The 16,950-nt window shown below is 54.1% G+C and overlaps 9 protein-coding genes across 9 annotated transcripts; 2 read left to right on the top strand and 7 right to left on the bottom strand.

Annotated features, from left to right (window-relative positions):
• Nucleotides 1-325: 325 nt before the first annotated feature.
• On the bottom strand, nucleotides 326-2,217 carry CC84DRAFT_579669 (alpha/beta-hydrolase). Its single transcript, XM_018186743.1, has one exon. The coding sequence runs from the start codon at nucleotides 1,938-1,940 to the stop codon at nucleotides 540-542; it is 1,401 nt and encodes a 466-aa protein (XP_018038831.1). The 5' UTR covers nucleotides 1,941-2,217; the 3' UTR covers nucleotides 326-539.
• A 546-nt stretch (nucleotides 2,218-2,763) lies between these two features.
• Nucleotides 2,764-3,336, bottom strand: CC84DRAFT_1086226 (uncharacterized protein; the record flags this gene model as incomplete). The annotated part of the gene is made up of 2 exons (XM_018174150.1): nucleotides 2,764-3,124; nucleotides 3,173-3,336. The coding sequence occupies 2 exons, from the start codon at nucleotides 3,334-3,336 to the stop codon at nucleotides 2,764-2,766; spliced, it is 525 nt and encodes a 174-aa protein (XP_018038830.1).
• Nucleotides 3,337-3,904: 568 nt separating this feature from the next.
• Nucleotides 3,905-5,077, bottom strand: CC84DRAFT_1114960 (uncharacterized protein). Its single transcript, XM_018175411.1, has 4 exons — nucleotides 4,934-5,077; nucleotides 4,864-4,876; nucleotides 4,677-4,805; nucleotides 3,905-4,610 (listed from the first exon to the last, which is right to left on the bottom strand). Exons 1-4 carry the CDS (start codon nucleotides 5,055-5,057, stop codon nucleotides 4,373-4,375), a joined length of 504 nt encoding a protein of 167 aa, XP_018038829.1. The 5' UTR covers nucleotides 5,058-5,077; the 3' UTR covers nucleotides 3,905-4,372.
• Nucleotides 5,078-5,573: 496 nt separating this feature from the next.
• CC84DRAFT_1173941 (uncharacterized protein) lies at nucleotides 5,574-6,608 on the top strand (the record flags this gene model as incomplete). Its single annotated transcript, XM_018180066.1, has 2 exons — nucleotides 5,574-5,742; nucleotides 5,797-6,608. 2 exons carry the CDS (start codon nucleotides 5,574-5,576, stop codon nucleotides 6,606-6,608), a joined length of 981 nt encoding a protein of 326 aa, XP_018038828.1.
• A 528-nt stretch (nucleotides 6,609-7,136) lies between these two features.
• Nucleotides 7,137-9,790, bottom strand: CC84DRAFT_1257316 (FAD/NAD(P)-binding domain-containing protein; the record flags this gene model as incomplete). Its single annotated transcript, XM_018184723.1, has 4 exons — nucleotides 9,198-9,790; nucleotides 8,713-9,149; nucleotides 7,638-8,662; nucleotides 7,137-7,307 (listed from the first exon to the last, which is right to left on the bottom strand). Exons 1-4 carry the CDS (start codon nucleotides 9,374-9,376, stop codon nucleotides 7,137-7,139), a joined length of 1,812 nt encoding a protein of 603 aa, XP_018038827.1. The 5' UTR covers nucleotides 9,377-9,790.
• A 569-nt stretch (nucleotides 9,791-10,359) lies between these two features.
• CC84DRAFT_1203831 (uncharacterized protein) lies at nucleotides 10,360-12,078 on the bottom strand. Its single transcript, XM_018181854.1, has 2 exons — nucleotides 10,815-12,078; nucleotides 10,360-10,763 (listed from the first exon to the last, which is right to left on the bottom strand). The coding sequence occupies exons 1-2, from the start codon at nucleotides 11,903-11,905 to the stop codon at nucleotides 10,367-10,369; spliced, it is 1,488 nt and encodes a 495-aa protein (XP_018038826.1). The 5' UTR covers nucleotides 11,906-12,078; the 3' UTR covers nucleotides 10,360-10,366.
• A 124-nt stretch (nucleotides 12,079-12,202) lies between these two features.
• CC84DRAFT_1162407 (CRAL/TRIO domain-containing protein) lies at nucleotides 12,203-13,825 on the top strand. The gene is made up of 2 exons (XM_018177989.1): nucleotides 12,203-13,205; nucleotides 13,271-13,825. Exons 1-2 carry the CDS (start codon nucleotides 12,507-12,509, stop codon nucleotides 13,688-13,690), a joined length of 1,119 nt encoding a protein of 372 aa, XP_018038825.1. The 5' UTR covers nucleotides 12,203-12,506; the 3' UTR covers nucleotides 13,691-13,825.
• Nucleotides 13,826-13,843: 18 nt separating this feature from the next.
• Nucleotides 13,844-14,885, bottom strand: CC84DRAFT_1257313 (alpha/beta-hydrolase; the record flags this gene model as incomplete). Its single annotated transcript, XM_018184722.1, has 1 exon — nucleotides 13,844-14,885. The coding sequence occupies exon 1, from the start codon at nucleotides 14,798-14,800 to the stop codon at nucleotides 13,844-13,846; it is 957 nt and encodes a 318-aa protein (XP_018038824.1). The 5' UTR covers nucleotides 14,801-14,885.
• A 331-nt stretch (nucleotides 14,886-15,216) lies between these two features.
• Nucleotides 15,217-16,846, bottom strand: CC84DRAFT_1162406 (putative cyanide hydratase). Its single transcript, XM_018177988.1, has 4 exons — nucleotides 16,732-16,846; nucleotides 16,225-16,669; nucleotides 15,783-16,153; nucleotides 15,217-15,717 (listed from the first exon to the last, which is right to left on the bottom strand). The coding sequence occupies exons 1-4, from the start codon at nucleotides 16,759-16,761 to the stop codon at nucleotides 15,463-15,465; spliced, it is 1,101 nt and encodes a 366-aa protein (XP_018038823.1). The 5' UTR covers nucleotides 16,762-16,846; the 3' UTR covers nucleotides 15,217-15,462.
• Nucleotides 16,847-16,950: the final 104 nt, after the last annotated feature.

Raw genomic sequence — 16,950 nt, 5'->3', positions numbered from 1 at the left:
GATCTCTTGTGTCAGCCTAAAATCCTGAAACCTCAGGAAAGTGCAACCATCACGTGGCCACTCACGAGATGCTTCTTTCGGCGACTTTCCTGTGCTGATCCACTATACACTTCTTCAGTAATTCCAGAGTATTAGCAGTCGGGATGAGGAGCAAACTGTGCGTCAAATCATCGAGCGGGGTCGAAATGTACGCGCAAGGCTGAGCCACATTGTGGTTCCGTAGCATAACCACTAAACCTCGACAAGATGGTAGGGGCAGCCAAGCAGCAAGTGGAAATTCAACATGAAGGAAGAAACAAGCGCGTATCAGACCAAAATCCACAAAAAATAACGAATAACGATAAAATAAATCTCCATCTACACCACCCTCTCAACGACGATCTATGTACAAGAATAAAAGCCCTTTTATCTCATCGCCTATGTATGCTGCGTGGAAGACAAACCCACACCAAAACGCCATGCTAAACGAGATGCACCCACCGAAACACATCAATTAACACACATTTCAGAACCAAAGACAAGACAGGAAGAAACCCATCTCACTGCGTCCCCTCCCTCGCACTCTCCTTGGTATGCACCTCCTTCAAACTCCCCATCCCAATACTCGCCTCCTCATCCCTCTCCGCATGAGTCGAACACTCGCACAGGTCCCCCTCCACATCCTCCTCCTCAATCTCAAACATGCGCTTCAACTCCCGGCACGCAACCTTGTACTGATCTCTTGCGCCGGGGCTCTCGCGCAGCGGATTTGGTGCCTTGTCCCACCCGTGCGGCACCCCGGGCACCTTGTGGTAATGCACGCGCTTGCCGAGGCCGTTCTTCAGACGGTCCCGGAACTGCTCGCCCTCGGCCAGCAGCATGTCCCACTCGCAGCAGAAGAGGACGATGTCGTCGGGCAGCGCGGTGAGCATGGCGTCGGGGGCGACGCCGGGACTAAGCCAGGGGTGCGAGAGGTCAAGCGCCGGGGGCTGGAGGTAAGAATCGTCGAAAAGCTCGGTGAAGACGGCGGGGAGAAGTTGGTCTGCGCGGGAGCAGGTGGCGCGGCGCTGGGCGCGGGTTTGCGTGTAGTCGGTGGGCGGATAAAATGAGACGATGCCACGGATTTTGGCTTCGGCCGTGGAGCCTTGCGTTGCGACGGCTACGGCGGAGCCTTCTTTGTAGGAGGACACAAGCGACAGGGCGGAATGGCCTGTTGAACGGAGCATGGCGATTCTGTCGAGGCGACTGTTGCCGGTTGGCGTTCTTGAGAGTGCGACGCGCGATCCGGATGAGTTGGCTGGAGGGGGTACTCTTAAGTGCACTTTTGTGGGGGGTGCGAGGATGTTAATGGCAGGGACGCTGCCTTTGCGCGCGGGATTTTCAATCTTCTCGCCAGACTGCGAGCGGTCTAGCAGTTCGCCCTGTAGACACAGCGGGACAGTGAAGCTCATGTTTCCTCCAGACGAGAACCCGGATATCGCGAAGCGGCTCGGATCTATCAAGAATTCATCCGCATGCTGGGCCAGGTACAGTACGGCATCAGCACCATCTTCGACCGCCGTAGGGAACGGAAACTCGGGCGCGCAGCGGTAGTCAACACTGACAACAATAGCGCCGACTTGCTGGACGACTACTCCGGCCCAGCGAGCGTCGTCCAGCGCGCTTCCTAGCACGAACCCTCCGCCGTGGAAGTTGATAACGCATGGATATCTCTTAGCTCCCTTCAGCTTCTTCACCCTGTTGTAGTCCTTGGGGACGTAGAAATGGAGTTTGAAGTTGCCCTTGAGGGGCGACACGGTCGACTCGATGTTGCGGTTGAAGGATGGCTTGGGCGGCAGCGGTCTAGCGAGCTTGTGCAACATCATTCCGATGCCCATGAGAAAGCGCCATATCTCGGCCTGCACATGGAGCAGCCATCGCGGGCGGCCGAACCGCTCGGCAGGCGCGTTGTCCGCGGTCATGATAGCGGTTGTGTTGTTCGCAGCGTCGGTGGGTTATGAGGCCATAAAAATGATGCGTAGATACGGAGCTGGGCAAGGGGGCTCAGCTGTGGATACAGATAACGGAGTACCAGACAGCCGAGTGGCGAGTGACTTGCGCGTACTGCGACGTCTGCTTAGGTGATCCTGCGAAGCGCAAATGTCAACCAGAGCTTGACAGCCGCCCGTGGAAGTGAAGTTCTGCAGTTCAGATGTCTATGCACACACAACGGACGGTGCTCCATGACGTAGCGCTAGCAAGCGCGATCGGCAGCGACCAGCATCTTGGAGCTCCACCCGCCCTGCCTCAGCATCAGCGGCGCCATCGAGTTTCAAGCTAGCATTTGCCATGGTCGCCGGCTGCCGCTCTCCAACGACGGGGATAACGCGCCGTCGCATTTGTCACTCAGGCACCATAGCGATAGCACAGGTGAGCGGGCTGTGCTGTTGAGGGGAGGATGAATTCATCGTCCCGCTACTAATCGTCGTAGAATTAAAGCTAGACTATCCGATCCGTCCGAGGCACCGTTGTACCGCTCCTCGGAATCCCAGCTTACCCAAAGCAAACGCAATATCACAAAGCAGACCAGAAAGCTGGTATGGGCCGCTCAAGTCCTCAGAAAGCGCCGAACGCTCGCCTGTTGATGCCAATAACCGTTACAATGCAAGTAGAACACTACCGATGGTATAGGGCGTGCCGATGTGGACATCGTCCGAAGTCAAACGCCGATAAACACGCATGCTGAGTTGCTCAGGAGGAGAATATACAAGTCGTGAAAAGGAGATGTGTCGAAGAGGTCAGAGTTCATGCCTCGATGAATTCGTAGTCTTCGTCCTCGGGCGCAACGCCCTTTCGAGCAGCCTTTGGGCCTGGAGACAGGGCGTCGTCGTCCAGGCGGAGCACCTCATATTCCTCCTTGATAAGCTTATCGGTCTGGCGGACCTCGTAGCTCTCGATGGCCTTCGCAAGGGCGAGGCCCAGGATCTGGCTGCCGTGGCTGGGTCCGCGCTCAGCGTCGAAGGAGTAGGCGACACCAGCGTCAGGGACGGGGGCAACGGAAGGGTGCTCGACGTCCTCGTCGGCTGAGGAATCGCCACTAGCGTACGCGATGTCGTTTCTGATGGCGGTGCGGTTCTTGTCGATGCCGGCGGAGCTCTTCAGTGCTCTGCACATGTTAGGTTGTGTTTCGTAGAGGCATTAGAGATGGACTCACTTTGGCACTGCAGCGACCCGGGCGGGTCGAGGACGGTTCTCCTCAGCCCGACGACCAGGTCCATAGGACGCACCATGCGCCCACTTCACTCGAGAGGTCTTGTCGCGGATGGACTCCTTGGCCTCGCTGCGTAGGTCGCAGGCGAAGCTCTGCTCCGATGCCATGGTGCTGTTGAGAGCTTGCTGATGGGTAGAAGTGATTGCGGCTATGGGTATCGCGGGTTGTACGCGGAAGTGGATAGGCAGGTTGTATATAGGGAGCTAGGTATATTAGGGAGCGTAGGACGGAGCGAGGCAGGCAGCGAGTGTAAGGTAGCTGTATGACGGGAAGGTACTAATAGGAGCCGGCTAGTAAGAGAAAGTGTGACTCGTTCTCGGGTCTGTCTTGGATATGACTCTGAGGAGTGACTCAGTATGAGTGCTATGAGAACTATGTGCCCAGGTGGCGAAGCAGTTATGATACGGACACAGAAGCGCTTGTGATGCACAGGAGCGAGCAAGGTGGCTGCTGTCGGCTTTATGGAGCGGCGCAGCCCATCCCCACTTCCTTTGTTGTGCCTGGGCTGGCTCGCGATAAGAGCACCTTGGTGAGGGAGCATCCACGTGAGACGCGTTCCGATTCGCCGAGGCCCGGGCGGCGAGCTGCGAACCTGCTGAGCTGCGACCTGGCGGATGATGACATGGGCGCCGACGGCATGATGGCATTCATCATGCGCCTTGGACGTCCGAACGTGGGCATGTGGTTGGAGGCTGAGCTGGTTTCGCGTGCGGCGTGCATCAGCCTTGTAGCTGTGCTCCGGCGTTCCCCGCAATTGTGAGGTCGTCCATGTCGCAATCCGGATGCAATCATCTCGACACGCCCCTCGCTCTAGATTGCTCCTGTTGATATTGTGACATGGGCGTCTGCAAGCACGCGTTGCCATACCACTCCCTATTCGGTGGACCCTCTAACACGCCGTCTCGGGTCCGGCAACTGGCTATCTGCCTACGTATCGGCCCCCCAACATCGCTCATCGCTCCCCGCGGCATGTTGACATGCGCGGCCTCTTGTTGACTGCCTACGGGAACCGGTCCTATGGCACATGTTCTTATCACAGCCGCTTGTGTTCCATCAATCACTCGCCCTGTTGCAATAGGAACCTGCCGCGCCAGCATACCATGACAATGTGAAGCAAATGCCCGTGCTGTCTAGCTTGATGCCTTAGGTGTGGTACGCTGCGGCGTCTGCTGCTTCTTCATCCTCGTCCTCACCCTCATCCTCATCCTCATCCTCGTCTCCTCCATCGCTGCTCTCCGCTTCCCTAGCCTCGCTGGGCAAGACCGATGGGAACCATCCGTATCTCCCGAAGTCGACCAGAAACTCGCCCATGGCGTTCTGCGTCACCTCGACGCCCTCTTTCCGAAGGGCGGCGGCCTGTCGAGCAGCACCGCTAGGTCCCCTTTGCCGTATCAGCGAACAAATAACGGGTTGTAACTTGTTGGAGACAATGAAAGCCTAGACTGACCTTGGACTTATCCCCCCTTTGGCGTTGATCACGCGCTGCCAAGGAACGTTCCCATCGTGCCATTTGGGGGACTTTTTGCCAGGATCGGTAGATGCAGCTGGCAGGTGTTTAAGACAAACCCCAACTTGTCTGCACGACGTCATGCTCAGTACATTTCTCGTGCCGCGTGCGGAGTAGCATGTGTTACCTTGGACATTGAGCTGATGTCGCAGCCTTGTTAGCGAGGTAGTCATGCTCGAGAACCGAGGGCTGCGTACGCTTTCCGACCAGCCTCGCGATGTGCGCGTATGAGGTCACCTTTCCAGAAGGGATCTCTTGGATAGCTTCGCATACGGTGGAGAACCATAGATAGGCCTCTTCAGACCGCTCGCCGGGCGCCATAACGTTGACTCGCTTTGATGGTGAAATGCAGAGACAGCACCTTTGCATGCTGACATAGCGCCTTGGCAACGGGCAGTGATTCACTCATCTGGAGGCTCACGTCCGCTAACATTCCTTATTCGATGCGACTAATATCCGTCAACGTGATGATGCCGGTGTAGGACAGGTGAGGTAATCTGCAAGGAGATCGTGTCTTGTTTAAGGACGCGTGTTTCTGTCTCTTCTATTCTGCTGCATCCTTCCCCATGCGGACGGCTTCCGATTGAATACAACATAGCGAGGATGGGCTCGCTATGATAGCATCTTATTCTTGAAGCTCCAACACGATATTTGAGGTTACCCTAACTGTAATTATACATTTGAGCTGCTGTGAGTAAGATGATCCTAAGTGGGGCATGCAAATCGCGCTAGCCATGCGTTCTCACGTGATAGTTGATAGGGCCTGAGGACTCGGCTTGGAACTTGTGAACATCGATCTGCCTGCCAACGACTGCTCCACGAACAACAACACACAGCATGTCGCTCGCCGACTACCTCGCCAAGAACTACCTCACAGCAGACTCGGATAAGAAGTCGAAAAAGCGCAAAAGAAAACACAAAGATGGCGGCCTCAAGATCGACGACGACGATATCTCTGGCTGGAACAAGGGCGCAGACGACGACGATGATGATGCGCCGACAATTGGTATGTCTCTCTTACCGCGCGCCGGCCAATCTCAACTTACTGACTGTTATATAGCTGGAATGACGCTCTCGTCAAAGAAGTCCAAGAAGAAGTCAAAAACGGCAGAAGATGTTGCAGTCAAGAGATTCGGTGTTGCAGCGCCCTCGCACGCCGCCCAGCTCGCCGCAGACGAAGCCGTAGCCAACGAAATCATCGCTTCGGCTGCCTCCGATCGCAGACAGGCCGACGAGAACGAAGACGAGGCACCGGCGGTGGAAGACACGGAAGGCGTCTTCATGGAGTCGGGAGTCCGCGCTGGTCTGCAGACGGCAGCGCAACTCGCCGCGATGATGAAGAAAAAGCAAGACGAAGAGAAGAGAAAGACGGCAGAGGCGGCCAAGGAGGGCGGACCTGGAGAGACCATCTATCGAGACGCCAGCGGTCGGGTAATAAACGTGGCTATGAAGCGCGCGGAAGCGAGGAAAAAGGCGGAAGAGGAAGAAAGGAAGAATCTGGAAAAGGAGCGTGCGGCGAGGGGAGACGTACAGAATGCGGAGGCCGCGAAGCGGAGACAGCAATTACAGGATGCGAAAGGCCTCACGGTAGCACGGCACGCGGATGATGAGGAGCTCAACGACGAGTTGAAGGAGCAGGGAAGGTGGAACGACCCTGCGGCTGGTTTTTTGCGTAAAAAGAAAGCAGGTCGGAGTATCACGGGCAAGCCGCTCTACCAAGGAGCCTTTAAGCCGAACCGCTACGGCATACGCCCGGGACATCGGTGGGATGGCGTCGATAGAGGCAATGGATTTGAGAGCGAGTGGTTCAGCTCTAGGAACAAAAAGGCAAACATCGAGAAGCTCCAATACCAGTGGCAGATGGACGAGTAAACACACCAACTGGAGGCTCACTATTTATTGCATAGCGCGGCGTTACTGGGATTCCTTGAGGCTCGCTCAGGAGAATGGAGATGGGTCTGAACGAGCATCAAATGAGCATCTTATGGTCCACTGTCATGATTTTGCTTGTGCAAGCCATGCCAGCTGCAAATGAGTTCTTATCTAGCAATGAAGGTGTCTTTGTCCAAAGTCGAGGATTCGGTTCAATCACACGCCCAGCCAGCTCACGGCAATACGCAGAGTCCCCGCAACTCCACCATCATACCCGAAGTACAAGGACGATTCGCGTTCGAGTCCCGATTCCGTCCAGCAGCGCTCAAAATGGCCTGATCTCCTCAACAAACATATCCGCCGCCTTCTCCGGAACCGCCTCCACGCCTGCCCGCTGTCTACAATAGCTCACTCCCATGCGCCCCCATTCTATTGATCCCCATTGAATGCCACGCTGTCACGACGTTTTCCCGCGCCTATTGCTTGATCGCTTCACCGTCTTCAGGTGTGCATTCAATGTCCGAGATATTACTCGCTGGAGCGTGTGCAATTGGAATAGTGCGGCGTTGGAAGTTGGGAGAAGTATGGATGCAGGATCTCCACTTCGACTTGGTAGGTGTCCATGCCGCGGAAGACCTCGTACTGTTCCATGCACGTCCTGACGTGCGTGAGGGTGTCTCTGTCCCTGTGGCCATTGTTCTGTGTGCGGGTTGTAAGATTGAACTGGGCTGAGCTTACCCAGTCTTGATAGGCGTGAGAATCGAATATTCTGCAGTATAACGTGACACGCCATGTTATGTCATCCCAATCTGATGTACAAGTAGCGCCTAGGTATTGCAGTGATGCTCGCCAATGTGATCTCAGATCGTACTTTACAATTGTATAGCTGTGGCACAATTCACACACGTAGACTCAGCCCAGCGACTACCTTGCCCTCATGCGCTGCAAATATCTCGAGTTCCTTAGGAACCACCCTCCCACAATAGCCGCAGTGCTGATGGCTCCAATCAGCAATGTCCGATCACTCACGCTCGATTCCTCCTTTACTCTTCCCACATGCATGACCTTTCTTCGCTCGGCCTCATCTCTTCCACTGCCCTCCGCAATAAACTCCTCAAATTTAACGTCCTCGACCATCTTCTGGTACTCTACTACGGTCCGAGACCAGTTGTTTGTGATGATGCCCTTCTCGTTCTTGTACCACGACTGGCAGTTTGGATCGTTGAAAGTGCTATTTTGAAGTTCTTTCTGGAGTTGGTCATTGTACTCTTCTAGTCGCTCTTTCTTTGGCGTCAAGCTCAACGCTTGCCCCTTCTTCCTTGCTTCAAGCACAGGCGTGATCAAACCATTGATGTAGCGTGATTGAGCCTCTATCATGAGGATAATGGAGTTGTGGCCAAGATTCGTGTTCGGACCGTAGAGCATGCCAAAGTTGGGCATATCCTCCACTGTGATGCCGTAGAACGCCTTCGCTCCATCCTTCCAGATATCTCCGATATGCCGGCCATTTTTACCGTAGAGCTGTATGGGATGCATGAAGTCCACAGTCTTGAATCCAGTCGCGCAAACTAGCAGGTCGTAGTCATCCTGTGCCGAGACTATCTCACCGTCGGCATTGGCAACTTTGACCGAGTTCCCTTCTATGTGGTCGATAGATCGTGTTTCGAGCGTGACATTATCCTGGCCTAGAGCAGGGAAGTAGTCGTCGCTGATGATGATGCGCTTGCACCCAAGCTGATACTTGGGTATCAACTTCTTGTGTAGATCTGGGCGGTTTGGTAGCTGGTTTTGCAGCATCTCCTTGGTCATTCTCATGAACATCTTTGACACGTCTGAATCTGCGCTCGCGACGAACCCGTGTGTTAGCTCTCGGAAGTCCATTAGTGCAGCTCGCTTTCTCGCCATTACTCCGGGTACATAGCGGTAGATGTTGCGCCATGTTTTGCTCACAGGCGCGTCGAGTCGTGGGACAACCCAGTTTGGTGTTCTTTGGAAGACAGTGACATGTTTGGCCACTTTTGCGATCTCTGGAAGAATTTGCACGGCCGTACAACCTTGCTCTGAGTTAGCAGATCGCAATGTCAACACAAAAAAAAACACGTACCATTGCCCACAAGTGCAATCTTCTTATTAGCTAGATCATATGACCAGTCCCACCTTGCTGAATGCATCTTTTTACCATTGAAGGTCTCGATACCCTGAATATCAGGCCATTGTGGCACGTTGAGCTGTCCAACAGCACTGACTAGGAAATCTGCTTTGATTTCATATTCCGGATTGTATTCGGCCTCTTTGCTTCCTGGAGCAGTCTTCACGTGGACTTTCCATTTTTTAGCTTCGTCATCCCATTTTGCGTCAACAACGGAAGTGTTGAACCGGAAGTGCTGCAGCAGCTGGAAGTCTTGAGCCACGTGCTGGAGGTAAGCTAAAATTTCTTCTTGCCCAGGGTACTCGCGGGTCCAGTCGGGATTCTGGGCAAACGAGTAACTGTATAGCTGTGACCAAACGTCGCAACAGCAGCCTGGGTACTTGTTGTCGTTCCTGTAGAGGTCAGTCACCATGTGATATGTAGGGGCTTTCTGAGCTCACCAAGTGCCTCCCAGACCTGCCGATTTTTCAAGAATGATGAAATTGCGGCATTTGTTGCGTTTTAGAAGGTCGATGGCCATACACATCCCACTGATGCCCCCGCCGATGATGACCACTGCAGCGTTCGCATGGTTCTTGTTGCCAACCGGCACTTCGGGCCAAGGCAATTCTCCAGCCATGATTACAGACAAGTTTCGTGAGACCTGTGCGAATGTAGATGCCAAAATCCGAAGTACCTGTCTTCCTCAATCGCAGTAGTAGTTGCAGCTGAAAGAGTGGCAGGGTGGCAGGCATTATGAACTGATGGATCATAGCGCTATACTACTTACTCGCCAACAACCTGTCAGGGATATGTGGGCCACAACACCTTCCTCGGCAGTGACGCTCGCATTGACCAGTACACCATTGCGCGTGATCCTGGACGAGTTCGCGGGCCAACGGCTGTGATGTCCGGAAGAGGGAAGAGGGATAGCTTCTACTAAGTCGTTGGCCTAGCGCGGTGCTCGCGTGCGGAGAAGTGACAGGGCGGGGAAGGACGAGTGTCATGTCTTGGCCTACAGGGAAGGGGTTATGCCGCCACGAAAGAAATGCTGTGTCGCAGTGTAGATACCAGCTTAACGGTCGGTATGCAGCCCGTCTGGTCCTACGCGACTACTGTTTCTGCTTTTGGCTCGCGGAAGCCATTTCTCTCCCAATCGCAATGTTTGAGCGCGCAAGTGCGACTTGTGTTGTCAGACATGACTCATGGGAACAAAAAGCTCCAGGCTTCTAACAACAGCCCAAGAAGGGAGTTTGACCATGCGAGAAAAGTTGATGCGAAGACGTGGTGTTTCCTTGGCTGCAGCTTACACAGGAGGCGTCAGCTCGCTTCTACCCGCACCAATAACCATGTTCGGCAAGAACAATCCTCTCTACACTTTTGTACCTTCAATAATCAAGCCAACTCATTGAATCAGCACGACCAAGCCCTACGGAGCTGCTGGCTCCGCGACCGGCCGTGCCAGCGCTGTGGAGATGTCGAATGAAAACTGGGACAGCGACATTTTTCTGTTGGCTTAAAGCACAAGGATCAGTTGAGGTACTGCAAGATATCTTGATTCTCAAGACCTCTCGATTTGAATAGATTTACTCGTTACCCGGTCCCCAGGCATATAACGAATGGCGCCGATTTACACGCTCACATCTCCCTCCAGCAGACCCTCCGGAATCGACCAAACAGTAAGAACCCAATGGCATCCCCGATTATGGCGGGTCTCAACCTTAACACTGAAGGTATCGCCACCAAGCCGGCCTCCAACGTGCATCCACTTTCCGCCCTGCCGTGGGTCGAGATACTTGTTCAAGAGTTTCGCACCGATTATGCGCCTGCCCGGCGTTTCAAGCCGGATTGGGTCGGGCTTGAGAGTAATCAAGCGGCCGGTGTCTTCGAGCTGACACGTCTTGCTGTGAGTCTCGATATTTGCTGCTGGAATCCCGAGTTCTACTGCTCTTGAGGGCGAAATTCCAAATTCCCAGAGATCGTCCCCGCAACTATCCCATACAAATTCGCTATGAGACCATTTGTTCCTGCTTCTTGTATTAGCGCATTCATTATCCGGACGAAAGGCTATCACCTACTCAGGAGTCGCTGATGATTGGCCGATCTCAGCTTTAATAGCGGGCCAAGCCGGTTGACGTAGTTGAACTTGGATGTTTTCCAGCGTCTTAAGAATGTCGTTTACTTCCGTATGGTCTTCATCGTCGTCTGAACAGGTCAAGATGCTTAGGCGCTCTTGTATTCTATCCAAATTCAGGATGAGGGTTCCTTGAAAGGTGGCCTTCGATCGAGCCGCCATTTGCAGGAGGGCACATTGCCATAATGCTTCTGCTATGTCTCGTGGGACATCGTACCCAGTGACTGGACGGTCTATCTTTCCGGGTATGACGGAAGAGTAGTGCTTCACAAGCGCAACTTGAGGAATGGGCTTGTATTCAGTCCGGAAGCCTTCCCATGCTTCAGGGATCTTAGCATTTTCCAGCCACGACAACCCTCCTTCGCCTTCCACTCCTGCAATATGGAACCTGTGGGTCTCTTGTACGGATGGCGAGTGCAACGCCATGCTCGTCATCAATTGTGCCGCGGCGCTGAAGCTCGTTTGATTGACGGTACCTGTGCCTCCTAGTGCTGCAGCCAAAGCATCAAGCTGGCCTATCTCTGTGCTGCTATATGTACATACCGCGTAGAAAGAGGACTGCCGAATTTGGCCAGTGATGCAGTATTCGCCGTACTGCTTGAGGAAACCATCAGGATCGGTTTCTAGAGTCCGGCGCGCTTGTTCAGTCAAATCCAACTCGCGGTCGAAATGTTCGGGGGGCATCGAGAGCGTGCAACGGAGGATGAGGCACATGTTCTGACTGTTGCATTTCGACTCTCGGATATAGCCCGATACCGTGTTCACAGACGCAACCGAGAGGTGTGAGACTGACGCGGTGGTCATGGATCGGAGAGAATCCGTGAGTTCCCGCTCATCTCGAAACAGCTGGGTATGCATATCGACTTGTGGAAACACATCAGTGCTGTCGTAACTGTCGTCGATATACACCTCCTCGAAGGGTGAGGGCAGAGACTCGCGCCTGGCCATGTCGTAGCCACCGCCGATGTTCATATGTGAAGCGTCCCACGGGAGGCTGCCGTGCTGTCTTATTCGAGTAGAAAATTGGTGCGACATCGTGACGAACCGGCACGCGTGAGTAGGTATGAGTAATTTCGTGAACCTCCAGAGACCTAGAGTCACTCCTACACTGTTCGTCTGCGATTGCAGCAGGTAATGGGGATTAACTCTATCTCAGCTGTGGCGCATATACTGCGTTCATATGCCAGGCAAGATAGCTTTTGGTGTCGCGCAAAGACAGTAGGTAGTAAGGCTGAGTTGCTGCCATACAGCCAATGACGTGTGGGATCCGGGGAAAGTCGCACGCTTGTTAGGCGCGTTTCGCAACTCGCAAGCTTGCAAACTTCAACGTACATTCGTTCATGCGGATGAACTGCATTACACACGCGCAGGCCGAAGCAACTGCATAATTATATCGGCTATCGTTCCTCTGATGATTCCAGATAAGTTCGGAGCTAAGACGATGAATTCAGAGGCTAGCCCGAATTTGGAAGTAGGACCTTTGAATTACGGGAAGTGTATGTACGGCGCAGCAACACCGTGAACTTGTCTTTGACATCTTATATGTATAAGCGGGGAGCAAAACAATTTTCCATCAATCTCATCTTATTTAGCACCTCCTTGCATCAAGAACTGCGCAAAAGACCGGACCAATAGAATGGGCGAAGCACGGGAAAACGAGGCGAAACCAGAGGGCGGTACATCAGCGATAATCACCAGAATTGCGGCCTCACTGAATCCCTCGGAGGCAACAGCGTTCAAAAAGTTGGTCGAAAGATGCGAGACTACACAGCTCCTAGACCGGCCCTCCAATCTCGACAAGAACGACCTCCCATCTGGAATAAACGACCCCTCAACCCTCCTGCGCTTCCTCCGCGCCCGCACCCTCGACGCCGAAGCCGCACATACACAATTCAAGGAAGCCCTCGATCTCCGCGCCACAACCTCCATCACAACATTCTACGATGAAATTGATACCCAGGACTTCGACGAAGCACGCAAGCTGTATCCCCACTGGACAGGTCGCTTCTCCAAAGCCGGCTTGCCACTCTGCTTCTTCGACATCGCGCATCTGGATGGCGACACGTTGGCGCGGTACAACAAGCCCCACCAAGGACGGGAGGAAGGCGTGGGTACGAAGCACACGCTCGCTGTGCACGACTTTCTCACGCGGTTCGTGCTGCCGCTCGCGGATGTTGTCAAAGGCGAGACCGCGGAAGGTCCGGTGATTAACTGTCTGTATCTCGTGGACGCGTCATCGCTGGGTCTCAAACAGGCATGGGGCGTGAAGAAGTACGCGCAGGAGACGAGTGCGTTGCTGGCGGGGTCGTATCCTGAGGTGTTGAGCCGTGTGTTTGTAAGACCTACGTTTTTCCGACCGTGCACTCTAACCACCTGTGACACTAGCTGATGCGGACACAGGTCATGAATGCGCCGGCCTTCTTCCCCGCCGCGTGGAAGTGGATCAAGCCCTGGATCGAAGCTGGCACGGCAGAGAAGCTGGTCTTCCTAGCTGGCGAAGAAGTTCTTCCGACACTGCAGGAGTATATTGATGCTGACAGCATACCTGAGAGATGGGGCGGCCGGTTTGAGTGGAGACATGGGATGTTGCCGTGTTTGGGTAAAACGGTTAAGGAGATGTTGCAGTGGGATGAGGCGCAGGAGTTCCCAGTGGGGCCTTTGAAATGGAGAGATGATGGTGACGGGGCAATTGCGTGTTTCACTGGTAGTGAGAACGGGGTCTTGAGACAGGGGAAGGTGGTAAAAGATACGGAAACGAGTGTGATTAATAGTGCAGAACCTTTGGTAATGAGTGGCGAGCAGACAGTTGGGACGGCATAGGCCTGTGGTCTCGGCATCCTGCCCAGCGATAGAGGGTTTTTCTTTCTTTCATTATTATGAGATGCTCAGCCTGTCGATATGGGCACCGCTAATGTAGTCATAGATACTAGAAACAATACAGGACATCTCTGGACCTCTGTTACATGGCAGACTTCATCCTTTCCGGAAGCTGTCCTTCAAAGACTCAATCATCAATGCGTGCGCCTTCTCACGCCTATCCCACAGCTTCGTTCCTGGTTTCGCACCTACATCGTAGCCGTGGTTCATGCCTTCCAAAACGCACTTCACGACCTTCCTACTCCCATCATCCAACTTCTCAGCTAGCCTCTTCGCCTCCACCGACAAAGTGTCCCCCTCGCACGTGACAATAACCACTGTCTGAGGATAGTCCTCTACTCTAGCATACATCGGCGAAACCCTGGGATCCTTGCGCATCGCGACATCCGTCCCGACATAATTGCTATAAAACAATTCCAGAATCGGCGGCGGCAGCGGTGCGACCGGTTTTGGAATCACCCTATCCTCAGCCTTCAGACCGAGATCCGTGACAGGATAGTGCGCAAGCACAGCTTTAATATCGACCTTGAGCGATGCCCGCAAAGTAGATGATGCAACAAGTGCGAGACTGCCGCCTGCACTCGCTCCCGACACTGCTACGCGGCTTGCGTCGAAGCGCTCCGGTTGCGAGGCTACCCAGTCCAGCACATCCTTAACGTCGTCCAGCGCGGCGGGAAACGGGTTTTCAGGCGCCTTCCTGTAGTCCGCGTCGACGACATATACATCTAATTCTTTTGCGATGCGCGCACAGAACGCGACGTCACTGCCGTGGAAGGGAATCGTCCAGCCTGAGCCGTGCCAATTCACCAGCACGGGTTTTGGTAAGCTGGGAGAGGCTGATCCAGTTGGAGGCGTGTAGAGGTAAGCTTTTATTTTCCTTGTACTGTCCCTGGAGGGTATGTATAGGGTTTCTGCGGACGCGGCATAGGCGGTAGTTGCCAGGGTTCGATCTCGCTGGACGGCGAGGAGGTGGACGAGGTTGAAGACGTTGCGCACCAGGAAGACGATCAGTTTGCGCCGAAAATTCTCGAAAGAATCCCACAGGGAAGACATCGTGGGCTTTCCCCGTGGTGGTGTCTGGCGACCAAGTGAGGTTTTGCAGCTCGGGCTTCGGTGTGATTAGATGATCCCCAGCCAGCTTAAGAAGCCGCAACAGACGGTGGACGAAGAGCGGCCGACGAAAGCAGCAGCGATAATGACCAACGACTCATGTTCGTATCACAGCACGGTGCCGGTCTTGTAACACCGGCTGCTGGCCGTGTATTGGTCCGCTAATCGATCTGGTGCAGCAGTTGGTCCCCGTAGCGGCTCTCCAAATAATACGCCTAAACGAGGTCCGACGTCCTATATCCCGCTCTCACGATCTCAGCCCGAAAAATCGGCCATCACTGCTCGCCGGTTGCGCAATTGTTCTTGAAAGTGTACTAGGGCAACTTAGCCCGGAAGTGCTAGGAGCAATCCTAGGTGACTCCAGACAACACTAAATTCATACGAGAGGCCACAGAACATGAGCCTCTCTTTGACCTCACGAAAAGGTATCAAAACCTTGATTTTGGCCGATGCGTCTCGGAGTAGAAAAACTCGGGATTCTGCTCAGCAACAATTTTACCAAAGAATACCTTGATCCATATAGTACACAACCAACACACACACACACACACACACACACACACACACACACACCAGAGTGGAGATGACAAGACTACCCAAGGCACCTAAATCTCCTGCTTCTCCAGACCATCAATCAAATCCACAACGCCCACAGGCCCCCTTTTCTTCGCATCCTCAAGCGGCACATTGAGCCCCAGCCGCTCGCGCGTCGAGTACGTCGCAATACTGCCCTTGGGATCCACCTCCGTGACGAGCTCCTTGCGCCGCGTATCCACAAGCAGGCGAATCAGATCAGGCCGCATGTAATGGCCACTGAAATCCGCGAGCGCCTTTGTGAGATGAGACTCGTTGAGATCGATCTACATGTAACTGTCAATTCCACGTATCTTCACGGCGTACTGGGGAGGGAGAGAGAAGCACGCACATCCACAAACAGCAACCCATCGAAGTCTTTGTCCGGCTTTGCCACGCATGTCCCATCAGGCTTGTAGATCCTCGCGTGGCCGTTGTACGTGCTGGGGTCTGTCTCGGGCTCAACGCCCTCGGGGGTGTTCTTCTTCAGGCCTTCCACGCTCAGCCGCTGGAACGGCGCGAGCGTCCACGTGCCCGTTTCGATGGCGTACGCGGGCGTGACGAGGTCGCTTGCCGGGTCGGCGACGTTGGTTGCTGGGTCTGGATACTTGAGGGTCTCTGCCCCGGGATAGACGGGCCATGCGGCGATGTGGATTTGCTCGCCGGCGGAGACGTTGAGGGCTTTGAGGAAGGGGTTCATGTTTTCCCAGCAGTTGAGCTGGCCTTGGGACGTGTCAGCAATGGACATGTCTGTACGAGAAGTAGGAGCATGAGAGAAGATTGGCCATACGTACCGAGGCGGCCCAGCTCAGTCGGCACAACAGAGAGAAACGTGTCGCCAGCGCCATCGCCGTAGACCAGCTTCTCAACGTGCGTAGGCTTGATTTTGCGACGATGATTAATCACCTCGCCATTAGGATCAATAAGAGCCTGGGCAAGATACAGCGTCGCATGATCGATCTCCGAAAACCCGAGAGAAACATAGATCTGGTTATCTCTCGCCGCTCTTCGAATCCTCTTAAACTCCTCGCTATCCACCGCCATGCTGTTCTCTCGATACATCTTCAGCATCGGCAGCGACTCCTGGTAGTTCACCTTCCACATCCAGTAGGGATACCCGGGGATCCAGACTTCGGGGAAGGCGACGAGTTTGGCGCCCGCGGCGCCGGCTTCGTTGATGAAGTCAATGGTCTTGCGCACGCCGCCTTCGAGGTCGAACCACGAGGGCTCGGAGGTGACCTGTGTGGATTGTTAGGAATAGATGGTAGGGTGATGGGGTATAGAGGAATAACGGAGCGTACGGCAGCGGCTTTGTACTTTGTGAGAACCATTGTGGTGTGTGGTGTTTGGGGTTGCGGTGGTGGGAAGTGGAAGGAGGGGTATGGGTTGGAAGTGATGAGTGATTGTATCTTGTGGCAGAGATGAGTTTATCTTCGAGAAGGATCGAAGGTTATATACACATCCACCGTCCCACAGCTCGGTGTATTGCCGTCACCTTCCAGTGAAGTACGACACCATCT

Source organism: Paraphaeosphaeria sporulosa (assembly GCF_001642045.1).
Source record: "Paraphaeosphaeria sporulosa strain AP3s5-JAC2a unplaced genomic scaffold CC84scaffold_3, whole genome shotgun sequence".
NCBI classification, from domain to species: domain Eukaryota; kingdom Fungi; phylum Ascomycota; class Dothideomycetes; order Pleosporales; family Didymosphaeriaceae; genus Paraphaeosphaeria; species Paraphaeosphaeria sporulosa.
This window is presented reverse-complemented; position numbering and strand designations above follow the sequence as displayed.

What these genes read in the sequence shown, in the direction of transcription:
- CC84DRAFT_1162407 (XM_018177989.1), top strand. Translation starts at nt 12,507, where the DNA reads ATGGGCGAAGCACGGGAAAACGAGGCGAAACCAGAGGGCGGTACATCA. An exon ending in AGGTGTTGAGCCGTGTGTTT is followed by an intron (nt 13,206 to 13,270) that starts GTAAGACCTACG and finishes ATGCGGACACAG; the next exon opens with GTCATGAATGCGCCGGCCTT.
- CC84DRAFT_1114960 (XM_018175411.1), bottom strand. Translation starts at nt 5,057, where the DNA reads ATGGCGCCCGGCGAGCGGTCTGAAGAGGCCTATCTATGGTTCTCCACC. An exon ending in AAAGGGGGGATAAGTCCAAG is followed by an intron (nt 4,611 to 4,676) that starts GTCAGTCTAGGC and finishes GATACGGCAAAG; the next exon opens with GGGACCTAGCGGTGCTGCTC.
- CC84DRAFT_1203831 (XM_018181854.1), bottom strand. Translation starts at nt 11,905, where the DNA reads ATGTCGCACCAATTTTCTACTCGAATAAGACAGCACGGCAGCCTCCCG. An exon ending in CAATCATCAGCGACTCCTGA is followed by an intron (nt 10,764 to 10,814) that starts GTAGGTGATAGC and finishes TACAAGAAGCAG; the next exon opens with GAACAAATGGTCTCATAGCG.
- CC84DRAFT_1162406 (XM_018177988.1), bottom strand. Translation starts at nt 16,761, where the DNA reads ATGGTTCTCACAAAGTACAAAGCCGCTGCC. An exon ending in GACTGAGCTGGGCCGCCTCG is followed by an intron (nt 16,154 to 16,224) that starts GTACGTATGGCC and finishes ACACGTCCCAAG; the next exon opens with GCCAGCTCAACTGCTGGGAA. An exon ending in ATGGGTTGCTGTTTGTGGAT is followed by an intron (nt 15,718 to 15,782) that starts GTGCGTGCTTCT and finishes AGTTACATGTAG; the next exon opens with ATCGATCTCAACGAGTCTCA.
- CC84DRAFT_579669 (XM_018186743.1), bottom strand. Translation starts at nt 1,940, where the DNA reads ATGACCGCGGACAACGCGCCTGCCGAGCGGTTCGGCCGCCCGCGATGG.